The sequence below is a fragment of the Larus michahellis genome, chromosome 2 (genome assembly GCF_964199755.1).
Source record: "Larus michahellis chromosome 2, bLarMic1.1, whole genome shotgun sequence".
NCBI lineage: Eukaryota > Metazoa > Chordata > Aves > Charadriiformes > Laridae > Larus > Larus michahellis.
In genome coordinates this window covers 23,890,028-23,906,496 of record NC_133897.1, presented here as the reverse complement: position 1 = coordinate 23,906,496, position 16,469 = coordinate 23,890,028, and the positions used below count along the sequence as shown (strand labels likewise).

At 38.0% G+C, this 16,469-nt stretch overlaps 1 protein-coding gene across 7 annotated transcripts in view; it reads right to left on the bottom strand.

Annotated features, from left to right (window-relative positions):
• Window positions 1-14,615, bottom strand: part of MINDY3 (MINDY lysine 48 deubiquitinase 3) — a 60,158-nt gene extending 45,543 nt beyond the window's left edge. For 2 of the 7 annotated variants that reach the window (XM_074574571.1, XM_074574574.1), the window contains exons 1-4: window positions 14,418-14,615; window positions 5,893-5,972; window positions 4,051-4,108; window positions 3,396-3,567 (exon numbers count right to left, since the gene is read on the bottom strand). In XM_074574571.1, the coding sequence (XP_074430672.1) occupies window positions 3,396-3,567; window positions 4,051-4,108; window positions 5,893-5,972; window positions 14,418-14,514 (407 nt within the window). In that variant the 5' untranslated portion in view covers window positions 14,515-14,615. Of the gene's footprint in view, window positions 1-3,393; window positions 3,584-4,050; window positions 4,109-5,892; window positions 5,973-7,714; window positions 7,837-11,503; window positions 11,523-14,417 lie in introns of those variants that run through there. The other 5 variants (XM_074574576.1, XM_074574573.1, XM_074574572.1 and 2 more) reach the window with 5 other exon arrangements.
• Between the last annotated feature and the right edge of the window lie 1,854 nt (window positions 14,616-16,469).

Below are 16,469 nucleotides of genomic sequence, written 5' to 3'. Positions count from 1 at the left end.
ATATAATTTTGCAGGTCAACAAGAAGTATTATTTCCTAAAAAAGCAAGCATGACTATTTGGATCATTTTATCAATGTAGGTAAGCTGTATTTTTTCTTAAAAATATACATTTCTGTTACTGAAACATTGGGTTTTTTTCTCCCCCTTTTTAATGCTTATTTATTACAAACAAATGACTAGAATTATTCTACAGAGTATTACACATCCTGTTTTTATATACATTCTCATTGTTTTCTTGTAATAATGCATAAATAGCCTTTCAAATAAGTGTCGCATCCAAGACAGAAAAAAAATACAGCACTAGTGTCTTCCCAAGTTCAACACAGGCTTTATAGCTTTGTTCCCCTTACAACATCTCCAAACAAAGAAGATGAAATGAACTTTAAAAATCAAATTTTCTGTTATCAACAGGAAGTTACACTCACCAGTTGTTTAATTATCAAATTCTATAGGCATTCAAATATTAAGACTGTAGCAGTCTTTAGTGCCCTCTATGTCCCTAAGGGCTTTATCTTCCTCTAGTGGAATAATATACAAAACAGACAGATCTGCTTTCTGATAAAGGGCACTCAATGCTGAATATTTAAACAATGTCTGATCATCTAGCTACTGAATCTGACTGCATACAATACGTTAAAGACCTGAAGCCATTAGGGGTAATACTACTGATCAATTCTTCCCACAAGAATTCCAGAAAGGGCTTTTTATGCCCTTTCTCATCGTATTTTGAAAGACGCACTTGTTTGCCTATGTGCAAACACAGTTGATTCTCCAGCAATAGAAAACTTTCATTTTCTACTTCATAAATAAGGCAGCAGTAGTCTTAAGAACATTCTCGTCTTGTGAAAACTACAAGAAATTGCTAAATTACCAAGGGCAAAACTGGTAAAAACATAGCTTTTTTTTTCTTTTCTATTTTTGCTTAATTAAAAATTGTTTTTATAAGAAAAGTTATAAACGCTACAGGAACTAACCCTGCTCCAAGAACATACATTTTTGAAGCAGAAAGTTAGAGGGACTAAATCGTATAAAGCAATCTTTGAACCTGGGAACTTGCACTACTACAGCCAACGCATGGCCAACAACAAGTCGCTGGTATACACCACAAAAGCAGATGAAAAATGCAATTGCATTCAGTAAGTGTGCTCAAATCCACCTTTTGTTCACGCAGCAGGATGATAGGCAGTTTCATTCTGTTACTACAGAACAGAGTGAAATGGTAAGAGAACTACTATTTGAATCAAAGGGAAAGGAGAAATCCGAGAGAGAAGTGTAGCTATGCATAACCCAAACAAGGTTAAATAAAGACAGTACTTAATGGAGAGGAAAAGAACCAAAGCAATAGAACATGAGCTGTATGAGAAATACAACTGTATAAGAAAATCTTAAATATGATACTCTATCATGCTATATCTAATCATATTTCATGGCTTTATTATATATTCTCATATTCAATTCCCAAATAGCAGTAGCTTGCCATGTGGAATTGTATCTGTAATACTCCCACACACATAAACTATCTCTTAAGTCCTACCAACTATGACAATGCCTGTTTTTATTTTTATTGATTAGAGCAACCAAGCAAAAAATAAATTTATTCCTTTGCACTAGCAGTAACAGAATAACTCTGCATTATTAACACACATCTTTGTCCCAAGCCTAACCAGGCAAGAAGCTGGTCTATCGTTAAAATAGCAGGACAGGAAAGGAAAAAGACCATCCTAACAAATATATCTTAAATCAGGAAGTGTATTGCATTATACATATAAAGTAAAATACTATTTTAACTGTAGAGCACATACAAGAGGTACACTCAGTGCCTAGCAGGAAATATAGAATTTGAACAGTGAAAGAGATCAAGTTTGCTCATGACAAAAGCAGACTGTTCATGGTAAATGAATCTTGCTCTTCTTAAGCACATTCCATGCTATTAAGGACAAGTCAGGCAGAACTTGCGACTTGTACAGAAATATGAAAAATGTATATGTGTAATAGATAGATTAGTTCATTAAGTGTCAGTGTTGAGAGCAATTATTAATTGCGTGTTTAAAAAGACTTTCTGCTGAGCATTTTCTAGGCAACCTATTAACAAACAGGACAGCAAAAGCCTGTTGATAAGTAGGCTCTACTTCACTTTTTCTTCAAAGGAAACTTGCTAATATGAGCTAGAGCTTCAGAGACAACTGGATAATCCACAGAAACTAGGAATTTCAGAGAGTCACAACTACCTTATTATTGAAGATTTTACTTTTTTTTTCCCCCCAACAGAAAAGTTGTAGATACAACTTTTTGTATAATACTTTTTCTTGATCAAAAAAAAAAGCTCCCTTTGTAACTCTTACATTGTGACCTTCTGTTTTTTCAATCAAGTAACATTTTACTTATTATTGTTTCAGCCTTCTAAAGCACATGGAGCATTTGACAGAAGCAGATGAAGATGACTTGTAACATAAAGAGCTCCAGCACTACTAATTGCTATAGCTAGCTGCGCACGTACAAATCTACTTGTACAATTCTTACTTTGGAGTTATGCCACAAACTGCTGAATAACATATTCCTTCCATCAAAAAATGGCACCTTTATAAGCATGTTCTCATATGAAGAGTTTTTCTTACTTCTTAAGGGACACATTGGGAACAAAAACTAAAAAAAAAAAGAAGCTTATCTTTTAACACGTTAGATATCTTCTATTAAATACACATCTCAATGATCATATGTGCACAGATAAAATTTCCATGTCACTAGCTCCACAGTGGTTAGATATGACTGGATGCCATATCTTAGTGCAACAGATGATGTTCACCGGATCCTCAATGTCAATAACTAATGAAGGAATCAAGATGTTTGCAAAAAGTAGGTAACCGAAAAATTCTATCCTACAAAAAAATACATTAATCTGCTAGAAGGTGATTTGATTAAGTTGTTTTGGTACCGCATAGAATCCAACCAAGGGAAATAGGCTACTTCTCCATAACAGGGGATCCAGAATATTTTAGAACAGACAAAGCTTTGCAAAATTTCCTACAAAAGCTCTTCTGAAATAAAGCAACAAGTGACAAGTTAAAAGATTCCTCCAGTGTTAGGAAGAGTGTAGAATTTTCCGAATTAAAGATACATCAGGTCCCAATAAATTATAAAATAAAATTGAAAAGATTAAGGAAATTGCTCACATTCAAGAGGAACAGTTATGTTAGAACTCCAGTGACAGATAGCACATTCCTTTCAACAAAAAGGATCAATGACTAATTACAACAGACAAAAATCTGTCTGTTGCTAATGGAATCACAAAGGCAAAACCCCCATCTGTATAGAATAATAAAAAGCTGTGGTCCCTCACAAACAACATAATACTTCACTAAGAGATGGGTAATTTAGAATAGAAATACATCTTACACGGTTGTTCCTCATGACGACTAGATTCTGCAGGACTTTCAGAAATACTAGCAGTTTCTTCAGTTGTTTTTCCTCTTATCCATGTTGCCAGAGAATACGACTCAGAATTATCAGAGCAAGCCATTTCCAAAATATCACATAATGTATGACAGAGAAGGTTTTTCTGTTCCTCTTCTGAAAGATCAGAAACCTACATGAGTTCAATTGCTGCTAATCAGTATCTTATATAAGCTACTAGTATCTTTTTTATACATTAATTTTATCTAAATAATTGAGTTTATGACTTCTATCTTATTAATTATTAATGTTAATTGCTGTTTGACTATACCGGACCAAAGAATTATAAAGCTGTCTTCAGAAAAATGTCTTTTCATATGATTTCTAATCTATTCCTTTCCTAATAGTAGGCTGCAATCAAATATTGCATCAAATATTTATCAAATATTTATAAAATTCAGAAGTATTACAGCAAGTCACAGACCTCACAAATGGGATTTTAGAGACATGCAGTATACATACTGTATGCCTCATAAAATGGCATGGGAGCACACTTAATCAAAAAGAAAGTGTAAAATATTTTAAATTCTTTGTACTAGAACATGCTTTACAAATAATTAAAATGGAAAAAATAAAGAGGAAAAAAAGAGGTCTCCGTACCTGGACAGTCTCTCCAAGTAGACTTTTCACTGGTAAAAAGCCTCTTCAAAAGGAATGCCTTTGTTATCAAAGCATAATATTAAAATACAAGACAACACCAACTTTAACATTATGTCACAAGCTCTATAACAACACATTTTTGCATGTTATTAGAAGGGTTTCAAGCTGGTCATTGTTCGGTAAGAGACCCTGAGCCTGCACGATTTACTGATTTTTCCCATTCAAACTAACTACAAAGGTGGCCTCATACCTACGTTCAACATTATTGACTTTGAATGTCAAGTACGCTTCAAATAAACAGAGTGCATATTTACATAAACATCTCCAGACTCACAGGACTGCAGTATGGAGGCAGAAGTATTTTGCAATATAACTGATGAGTAGTACATAAGACAAACCCCTCTGGTAGTTAAAAAGCCCACTTGTTTTAACCATTGCAAGTCATAATTCACAGACCAAAGAAAACCTATGCATCTCCATAACCCTGCTTTGTTTTCCATCAACACTAATGTTGCAATTAAAAAAAAAAAAGATATGCTCTAAGTGACAGAGAAGGAACAAACTTTGGGAAGCAAGCTCTTGGTCTTTCTAATTATTCTATTAAATGCTGTTTCAGGTATTTCCAGCACCTTAAAAATAGCTCCTTCAACTTTCACTTCTTTCCTGACAGATTCACCCTGCTCTCCTGTCATAAGTCTCTAGCACACCTGTTTTAGTAATTCACAGCAGCAACAGGCACTGTTTGATCCCTTCCTCCTTCCCAGCTGGAACTCCGCTGACTTTTAAACATGCTTTAAATACTCAATTTCAAGGAAGTTAAACTACATATAAACCTGGAAAAACACTGTCTATAAGAATATTTGGTATGGTAAAGACTTGGCACTGCCTTTAAGGAGCTGGCTGGTCCTATTCTTTACTCTCTCCACTCTCCCCAAATGAAAGACTTCAGTCTAACATCAGAGACCAAACACTCTACATCTGGTTTTAAGACCACAGAACTAAGCAGAGACTTGTTACAGAGTGCAATTCATAATAAAAAAAATTATATTGATTGTTTACAACCTAAACAAGTGATGCTCCTTCCTATGGTACACGTCTTTTGGTGGGACCAGCATTTAGAGTGTCTTGAGGTAACCATAACCAAGGTTTATGACTATCACATCACACACATCAGAGATGCAAATAATTCCACAATACCAGTTGTTTGACCCAGATACCTTCCGGTTCATGATCAGATTAACTCTTCCACATGACTTTAATACATCAGTGGACGAGGCCTCAACTCAGACCTAGACATACCTGCAGAATTTGATCTGTGTGTAAGAGGAGTCAAAAGCAGGTTACCAGAAAAAGTAATCTGGCCCATGACTCAATGTCTGCCTGTCTCTACAGGGTGCTCCTAAGAGAATGAAGAGCAATCGCAGATTAGACAAACAGCTCTACCAGAACAGATCCAGCCTACAGGTCATATATCTACACAGTAGACAGAATTACCCTTCTTAAAGACAGGGAATTTGAGAGATAAGAAAGGATTAGCACTACATTTATATATGATCTTTCACGTCTCCCCTTTATCCTGCATTCCCCATTTTAAAGTTACCTCTGCTTGAATCAACCTGCTGTACTTTCTCAAAAAAATCCACTTCTGCAAAATTATAGTTCAAAACCAGCCCATCTCTACCTTTTTACTGAGTTTTTTGTCTCCTCCACACTATATTATGAAATCAAAATACAACTCATCTGCAACATTTTCTGTATTTATTTAGTTCCACATAGATAGAGGAAAAAAAGAAATGTTGGGCTTATTAATTTTAAACCATTCCTATAATAAATGCATCTTACCTGTACAGGTGCAATCACTGCACAAGGGCCACCTTCAAATTGTTCTAATGCAGTTGATTCAGATTCACTAAAGACAAATCCTGCCACATGAAAAGAAAGACTATATTTAGTGAAATACGTAAACAAGGACATGTTTATGTATACTCCTTCCCTAAGAGAAATGACACCTGATTTATTCACCTTTAAAGATAAGAGGTTTTCAAGACTTTTTTCCCCTGGTCATGCAACAGAATGCGGTTAAACTATCTGAAGAAAAAAAGTCATGAATACAAGTAAGAGCACAGAAATTAATTATTTGTGTCAGCAATGAAATCATGACCACAAAGGGCCAACAGCTAGGGTTTTACAAAAATGGAAGGATTTTTAACAGTAAAACTGACACTAGGGCACATGTGGCTGGATACTTAAACCATAGTTTTTATTTTATTATGGCTTATTTCTTATACATCAATTAAAATTTGTTTGTGATAATATTTTGTCTCACATATGTAAAAATAATAATCACCTTTGAACCTTCGCCATGCATAATACATTTCTATTGCCTACAAAGAGCCCAGTATGCCTCCCACTGATCTCATTTTTGGCCTATCAGCGCTTCCTATTAAGACTGAAATACGCTGAGTAACTCCAGTATTCCCTTGTGACCACTGAAGCAACCCTCTTAATGGTGTTCTTTCACAGAAGATACATTATATTTACTAAGATGCAAGATCACCTATTTTCCGCCTCCATCTTTAATGTATTTGTATTTCAGAATTACCTTACAGCCACATAATAGAGCAAACACTGGAGCAATTACTGAAAAATTTCTCGTTACCACCTTGCCCTTAAACTCATCTTCAAGATATGGTGATTCATAGCTTGTATTTCTCATGGATAAATGCATATACATGGACAATTACCTTGATGAAGCTGACACTTGGCAACTTACAGTGAATGATATTTTGCATTACTCTTAAATGCTGATAAAATTATGCTGAAGTGACTCTAGTTCAATGTAATCTAGAAACTATGCAACTGTGACCAGTAACTAACCAGCAAGCGTGAGCAAGTGGAGGCAGGGGGGAAGGGGATATGCATGCGTATTTTCTCAGCAGTGTCAGTCTCGGTTGAAACAATATTCAATGTTTCTTTCCCACAATTTCTTCCTTTCCCAATTCTGTAACATTACATGCTGCCATATCAGAAGCATCTCTAATCCCTGGATGTGAAACCGGGGAAATGCATCCCCCCAGTGCAGACTTACGCACTTCTGCAGGAAAGGTCCATCACCCAAGCAGCACAAGAGAGAACTGCTGCATGTTTTCTAGGCCATGTTTCATCACAGAAATGAGAATTATTCAACAACAATGTGAACTGTTTTTAAGATGGATCGATGTAGCCATAGTTCTTAAAGAAAAAAATGGGTTTTCTCCGGTATCTGACAGCAAGGCTCCAGGGCTTTTTTTTTTTTTTTAACTGAATGTGCTAATGTGCATTACAAAGATGTATTTTATATCCAAAACCCAGATACATGTCATGCCTACATACTTAGATCCAGCATCACCTAAAGTAGCAAAAAAGCTCCATTAACCCATACTTCAGCCAATGCACTAATGTCAATTACTTTGCACCAATGTCATTTCACTCCCCTGTTAACACGCCCCAATAAGAAATATCACCAGTCCTTTAAACTTTCTGAATTAGTTTGTGCAGGCTTAGCGATATTAAAAGGCAAGTCTTCCTCTACTTCGAAGCACTACTGCATGCCATCTAAGCACACTGCAACAATAGGTTTTTTTAGTTGTTTTAATGATTTAGCCACTGCAGAAAAACAACGTACTTGGATGTGGTACCACTAAACCACACTTAAGAAACCTTGAATTTGTTTCATATTCTTCAGGCTTCTTACACAAAGCATGAACTGTCTCAGCTTAACCCTGCCCTGTTTTTCAAAACTGCTTCCTAAAAATAAAGAAAATCAGGTGTGATCCACAAGAGTGAATACAAATTTGAGACTGACAACACAAAATTGATATTACACAAAATGTGACAGAACACAACTGTAGGGGAAAAAAAACATCTATAATACCTAAAGAAACACTTCATTTCTTTTTACCTAAATGTTCCTTAATGCTTAATAAACATCAAAGCTGTTAAGCAAAAAAACGGGCTTCAGGGATTTTGGTCTTGTCGTCTTTTAAAACTTCTACAAAACCTGAAGTTAGCTCAGGTGAAATTTCAGAAGCCAGCAGTCTTAAGTCCAGCTGGGTTCAAGTCTACCTCAGCCTGCAATTGTACCTACTTACCTTTTGTGCCCTCCACAGTAATCACAGCTTGGGCAATCTCTATAAACACCCATAAACCCCATGCTCTTCCTTATGATTTGCAGGACTGACCTGGCCACCCTCTGATCTACCAACTAAGACTCTCTGATACAGACTCATTTCTACTTACTCTCGCTCTTAAACAGCCATATCTATTATACAGCTCTTTTCACTCAAGATAAAGTTTCAGGAGCAAAATAGATGTAATGCAGCCAAAATAATATTTTTTTTTTAATCTGCCTGCCTTTTATCCATGATTATTATTCTTTACCTATAAGAAACATAAAATAATATAATTATCATTCATCTTCCTTGCCATTTATAACCGTATTAAATGCTTCATTGACCCCATTTTTTCAATATCACTACTGCTTTAACCTCTGTGCTGGGGGTGGGCAGTGTGGGGTGGAGGAGGAGTAGATCTAGATTCCTGTTGTTAAGCAGTATATTACTTAATATTTTGAGTTATTGCGACCATGATATTCCCAAATCTTTCTTTATATCATTTGCCCACTATTAATCACAAACAAAGTTTTATTCTCCTTATTTCACCAAAACTTAGCATTTACCAAGGCTCACTTTTTTCTTACACCTAATTCTTAGCCCTTCTACATATATTTTCCTAAAACAGACGTATGACTTAGTTACCTACTCTTACCTTTCCCCTTTCACCTAATACTCCACATTATGGTCCAAAGTACTACAAAATACATTCCTTCTTCTATTATGACCACCCCATTGCTTTCCTGCATCTTTTTATTATTTGCCTATTTCTAAAAATTTTTTTTTTTTTTTCCACACCCAGGACACTCTAGACATTAGTACCCCTGACATTTTACAAAGGTTGCTGTATACCTTCAGTGTTTTCACTCTGTGCAAGAACCAATTCTAGCTGAATAAAAGAGACAAGGGCAGTAGCTAAAGAGCATGCAACACTAACCACATTAAAAAAAAATCACCCAAACTTGCTCTATCTCTGATCCAATCCAGCTACAAAGATGCTGGGCTATTAATTTTTTGTCCTGTTCTCTGCTGAGCCAGCCTCTCACCATGGAACTGTATTTCTTTTTTGGGATACAAGAACTGTCTGACAGAAACACTAGAATTAATTATTCTATACATTATTATACATAATCTAATACATTATTACTCAAGTACAAGGTTTACAACACATCTTAATGTTTCATGCTTTCTCTAGAGCTGGGTGTAGAATGATAGACATATTTTGCGTATGGCTTTGGGTTTTCAAAGTGTATTTTTTATACTAAAATGAAACTTCTGAAATTTTCTGTGGGGAAAAAACCCAACTAAACAAAACAACTGTTTCCCACACACAAAAAGAAAAGGATGTTTGCTAAAACAATACCACAACAAAACTCCACTTAATGGGTTGTGGATAAAGAGCCAGGAAGTCCTGGAAGGGTTTGAGGAAAGTACCCAAATTACCTGGTAGGCTACCACTAAATCAGGCAACAAGCTGCCAGAAGACAAGGTAAGATGCCTTTTTTCACACCTTTGTAAAACAAAACAGCTCTGTGAAACTTCTGAATGTTCACTGACACTTCTGAATCTGTACCCTGGTAAAAGCCCGCTATTGTGAGCACTCCTCAAGACCTTTCATTTTCTTTAAGCCTGTCAGCCTTACCCAGGGTAAAGAATGGACTCACTAGCACCATATCCTTTCTTAAAGTAAGGACAATGTCTTTTCAGATATTCCTTTTTGGGCCCAGGCAGCAGCTAAGCGTTTTAGGGTTCACTAATTATTTAGATAATTGTGTTAAAGGGCATTTCAAGTTCTTACTACTCTATGTGTATTCCAACTACATTAGCCACCATGCCCATTAACCAGAAAATACAATCTTTTAACAACTTAACTTACATGTTCACACCCCTTTTTTTCCACAGTGAATGGTATGTTCTAGTCTCCTTTCAGTTAAACTGTTCTGAAAGGGCTGTTACTTACACATAACAACACAGACAATCCCTCCAAAAACTGTACTTCTGCCCCAAAGCCTAACTTCTCATTCAGCAAGCTTCATAAGAGGTTTTGTGTTCTTCAGAATAAATTCGTTAAGACAAGTCTGCATTACGTAAATACATGAAATAAACATTTAGATCTCATATACAATAGAAAGGGATTTGACAGTCTGTCTGAAACAGCAAGATGTGGTTATTTTATCCTAAAGACAGTATCACTATCCCAAAACTGATATGCCTCTCCAAGGGAGGAAAGAAGAAAAAAGTCTACCACCATAAAATTGAGAACAGATTCTTCCCTAGAGCAGGGTGTTAGGTAGCTCTTCTCAGCAGCGTGTCCCTGCAGTTTTTCCAAAAGCTACTGTTGTCTCATATTTAATAGTAGTATGGCTTGTGTTAGCAAGAAAGATCACTTTCTTCTGGCAGAATTAGCAACATCTACTTAAACTGAAGCAACATCTTCCACTTGAACAGAAGCTCTAAGTCAGTAATCATCAGTACTTTTTTGTTTGAAGACCTCAATATTTTTTCCACACGATGTGCAAACTCCTGGCAGCAGGTTTGGCTTCTAACGTCTTAATTTTTACAGATGCCTTAAAAGCAGTCCACAGACTATGACTTGAAGACCACTCACCAAGGCTTACTTTGCTAAGTGTGAACAGCATTGGTAAAGCAGAAGCTTCAAAAGCAGTTTCACCAGAAGATTTAAGAGGCAACACTTGTGGCAGACAAGCAGCAACAAGTAGGCAGAGGTGGGCCAACAGGTGTAACATCCTCCAGCTGTTTGCAGAATGCACACTTGTCTATATCCTAACTGGGAATATTAAATGAAAAATGCTTTTCTTCCAGATTAACTGTTTGCACTGAGTTATACGGAACTCAGGAAGATGGAAAGCAGACAAATGCAAATATTCTACAAATCATAGTCATCAAAATATTTTAAAAAACTACATATATACCAGTGAGTATTTCTCTCCCATCACCTAGATGAATTAAACATTATTAAATTAAACTCAGAGGAACACTTTTCAAATTGCTACTTCTATTTAAGAATTTTAAGAGTGGCAAGTGTATTCCTTTTGCTCAAAATGTATCTGCTTGTCTGGTAAAAATATTATTTCCTAGTAACCCTGACTTGATCATGGTCTAATAATATTACAGGTCAAATGACTTAAAAACAATACTACAGTCTCCTCAACCAAGGACGTTATAAAAGCCAATCTGATGATGTTTAAACATACTAACAGAAACAGAGTTCCAGGCATGTAAAAAAAGGAAACTTGGAAAGGATAGGGGAGAAAGAAAAGGAAAGTTGTCAGTCTACTCACCTAGCTCTCAGACTAGAAGCTGGAAGAGGATACAGATAAAACAGACCGTTTAACATTGTACGTTATGTATATACACAAACTGTAGTATTAATACCGTCACGCTATTCTTTTGAAGTTAAACTGTCTTTTTAAATGACTGTCCCATATCTTTCTTTCCAAAGACCAGTGAGAAAACAGCTTAGGTAATTCTGACAGGATGCTGCACTCAAACCTGACATTCATAGTTGTGTAGACCTGATGCCACATGCCTCAGGGCTGATCTGAAGAGCAGCTTTATGAATGGAATTTATGTCTTGGATCAAGGAAGAAAATCGCTCCTAACTTTGGTGTCTTTCTTTAGGGTTCAGTCCTCCTCCTAACTCCTTACCAAGTCATCATATCTATGCCAGGAAACACCAACATGCAGACCGAGGCTTTGCACTACATTTCTCTGGGTCCACTTTAAGGATTCTGGTAAATGGGATACGTGAAGTTCAAACTGCAAATTCTGCTGCAATCATAAAGAAAAAAATTCTATAAAAAAAGCCAATACAAAGAACTACAACCAAACTGCAAGAACAGCTTTGCACCCATGCCTTTGTTAAGTCAGGAACAAACCCAATACATTTAAAGTTGCCAATGCAGCAAACTGAGGAAATTACTGTCACTAACTTCAAACAGCACATCCACATTAGCTAGGTCAGTTCTATCAACTGCCCGCAGATCAGTCTGTCTTCAGTTTTGACCAAACAAATATGATGGCTAACGAGTTCCGTGCATGACGAGGATTCCAGGAACATTGCTATCTTTACTGAGAAACTGACTGGTTCAAGTCTTACATTCCTCGACACCCTTCCTACTCTCTACTTTTCTTACCAAATGTAAATTATAGTTCCCAACTTTCAGAGGGTTTGAAAAAGGATAAGACAACATTCAGAAACTATCTGAAATAAATACCAGTGTTGGCACTATACTCTAAAACAACCCCATCAAACCACAAAAAAACCAACACCAAACCAGTTGTTTAAGCAAGAATTGTTTATACTTTGATATTTTCTGCACATATGATGTGAAACTAGGACCTATCTTTTAAACTTTGAAGTCTTTGTAAATAATAAAGTTTGATTATTATGTTTGGGGTTTTTTTAAATCTTGATGAGTCAGTGTTACCAAGATCCTTTGCAGTAGGTAAACGGTGCAGAATTTTTTCAACAAAATAGAAACTGAAAGTTGGGTAGATGTATTATGCTACTACACAACATAAGGCATCGAAACTGACTTTTCTGATTCCCAGCACAAGACCTCCAAACACCACATCAAGTTATTGTCATGTGTTTTTACTACACAAAATTGATGATATTAAAGAGGATATAGAGAAGGGAACAGATGCACTACACAGTATATTTACAGGACTTTCCTTAAAGACAGATAGGAAATAATAGCTCCTTTCCAGGAGCCACCAAGAACATGAGAGGTCTTTTCCACTAATCTCTCACAGGATCACAAATGTGGGGCATTACAACATATATTTCAATAAATTTTGAAACTGCTAAAATTTCATATACAAATAAACTATAGTGAAAATGTCAATTTCGGTAACCTAAAGTTAAAGAAATAATTAAGCTTTTTAACACCAATTCTTTTTTCTGACTTTGCAAAAACCTTGTACTGAAATGGCAACACTTTACCAACACTTAAGAGATATTTCAGAAAGTAATTATATTTCCCGAGAAATAATCAATTCACTAGGAAAAGTACTGGCTTTACTAGGCTGGCTTAAATTCTAGAACTGAGAAGGAATTTGGCATTTTTTCCCCCCAAATATTTCTCACTGAATTATCTGAACACAGACTAACCTAGAGAAAAAGATATGGGAGTCTTATAGTGCACTCTGTCCTGTGACAGAGGAGAAGCTGTGCAGCTCCCAAATCAACCTCACACATGCACCTACTGAAGCTATGCTTATGACAAAACTCTTGTTAAGAAAAGAAGAGCAAGGAACAGAGAACATGAAGGACATCCTTTTGTTTCAGCCAACTTTGCCCTGAGACCTGAATGCATTAAAATGTTGGGTTTTGGTTTGTTTGGTTTTTTTTAATTTATAAATTCCACTATCACTTGCAAATTTTCTCCAGGAATTAAGGATGTTTTAATTATAATCTTCATAACCATTACTAGAATTCTTCAAACTTCCTAGTAAGTTATAGAGAAGGCTATTATTCCCTTCTTTCAGCCCGGGCAGGTACACAGACTGATTTCTTGCATATCATTTTTATCGGCAAGCCTCTGCACTACACCTCGCAACTGCAGTTTTGAAAGCATACTACAAAGTCTCCATCAAGAAGAAACTATGTGTGGGTTGCGTAATTTAAATATGGAAAAAACATCTTACAAATACACCAGGTTCCATGGTTGTTGTTGCTTTTATCTCTTGCCACATCCTAAAGATGGCATGCACCTGCTTCAATCGCTACAGAAATAGCTTTAAAAAAATCTGTCCTAATGTTCATGTTTCCATGAGCTATGTAAAATAATGGCGCAAGATGCTGTTAAAACATATTTATGAAATACATTTCCTTCCCTACTCTTCTAAGTTCCTTTGAAGATTTGTGGCAGAAGACGACAAAGCTGCAAAAAAAATTATTATGTAGCAGATGAAACTGCTGCATCATTTTCCCCGCGGGCCACACGCTGGGCTGCCGGTGACAGGGGCACACGACCGCCCGCAACTGCCGCCGCCCCGTCCGCGGAGGGGCCCTGCCCCGCTCCCCTCACGGACAGACGGACACGGGCACACAGGCGCCGCCGAGCCCGCCGGGGGCGGCTGCGGGTGTGCGCGGGCAGGCGGGCCCAGGGCGGCGAGGGGGGCCGGGGAACGACCCCCGGGGGAGGAGGCCGGGCGGGGGAAGGGCTGGGGCACGGCGCACGCAGGTACCTTGCGCCCAGCGGCAGAAGATGGTGTCGGCCAGCCCGCGGGGCCCGGCCTTCTTGCCCCACACCAGGTGGACAAGCTCCTGGCCCGCCTCGGACATGACGGGGCGGCGGCGGCCCTGGGGCCGGGCGGGCGAGGCGTCTCCCGGCGGCGGAGGCGGCCGCGGCAGCCGCTGCCCCTGCGCAGGGGAGGGGCCGGGCGGCGCCGGGCGGGCGGGGCTGGGCGGGGCCTCGCCGGGCGCCCGGCGGAGCTGCGCATGCGCGGCGGGCTCCTTTCCGCCTGCCCGGCAGCCCCCGCTGCTTCCGCGGGCCCCGGAAGCGAGGGGTGGGGCGGCGGTTTGGCGGGCGGTCCGCGCGCTGGCCGTTACTGCCTGAGGAGACCGTCGGGTGAGGGCGGGTAACGACCGGCAGTGGTAGGGCCGGTGTTACTGAAGGTGGCCTTTTAAGTCTGAACGTGAAGCAGGCAGTAGTCAGCGTAAGGACTCCTGATCTTGCCTGTGGGCTGGAGACAGCAAGAGATGTCAGGAATCCAGAGTCGTACCGGTATAAGTAGAGAGCTTCCTCTCCGTGTATAGTGTCTTGTGCAAGCGCTAACCTAATGTATGGGTAAAATGTAGCGCTTGCATATATACATGAAATATTTTTACTATTTTAGAAACAATTATCGTACCTGGCAGTACCTGCATTCACACTATAGATTGCAATGAAGAATGAAAGGTAGCCTTACGATTTTCTTGAACTATTTAGGAGTGATGTTAGACAGACATCTCTCGTGAACTTGAAAAAATTCAGATTTGAGAAATAAATTTGCTTTATCTAATTTAATGATGATTTTTTTCAGTAGTATTCTAGAAATAAAGACTGGGTATTTTTATAAAAGATAATTGCCTTTTGAATGGGAATTCTTCATGGAGGCTTTGTGGTCAGTGTTGTGCGCAAGATTCACCTAGACTTTATTAAATAAAGTTCTTTAGAAGGGTGGTAACCATTACCACTGGCAAAACTGTATTAAGGATGTTCTCTTAGAAAAAAGCATTTCAATCTAAAAGTTTTCTGTGTGAAACTGTATTGCATACGTGTTGTGATTTAACCCCAGCCAGACGCTAGGACCACGCAGCTGCTTGCGCAGTTCTCCCCCTTCCCCTCAGAAGGGCAGGGGGAAGAGGGAGAAAAGGAGGGGAAAGAGAAAGGAAAAAAAAAACCTGTGTGAGATAAAGACAGTTTAATAGAACAATAACAACAACAATAATACTACAAGTCACTTTTACCACCCACTGAATTGGTACCTTCTCAAGAAGTGATCATGGATTGCCTCTCACCAGCCAACCCTCATTTATATACTGAGCATGACGTCTATGGTATCGAATATTCCATTGGCCATTCCTTTGTTCTGTCTATACTGCTGCTCAGCTTCTATGGGAAGCTGAAAAGAGTGCTTGAAAAGTATAAACATCGCCTAGCAACAACTAAAACAGTATGCATTATTGACATTGCTTTCACAGCAATCACTAGAAAGAAAATTAACTCTTTCCCAGCTGAAACCAGGACAGTATGCCACTTGGAATTCTTTACGTGGAGTATAGACAGAATTGAGCTGTAATAGTGTGCCGACCCACTTTATCTTCATCATACACTTACCACTTTTATGGAGATTGAGCATATATTGAGACTGTTACGTGTGCAGTCATTCTGAATTAAGTATGAAAACAGCCAATATCAGGGTGTTTGCAAGCTTCCTGATGTGTCATACCACAAATTGATCAGAAGATGGTGTGGTTGTACTTCTGATTTTTAAACATTTTCAAATACTTGCACAGTTAAGCATTTTCTGAATAATTACTGACAAGCCATTGGTTTCCTTCAGTATTGATTAACAGAGTGAATTCTGGATTTGCATAAATAATGCTTAGAATGGACACTTTGATTTTTAGCATAAAGAAAGAATAACTTAAAACAAGTGGAAAGAATTTTATTTGAATTAAAGACATCATAACAACAAAATAATGTTCTGTACATACTGTAGTAAAGGCCATCATGTTTGTTAGTTTTTGTGTGC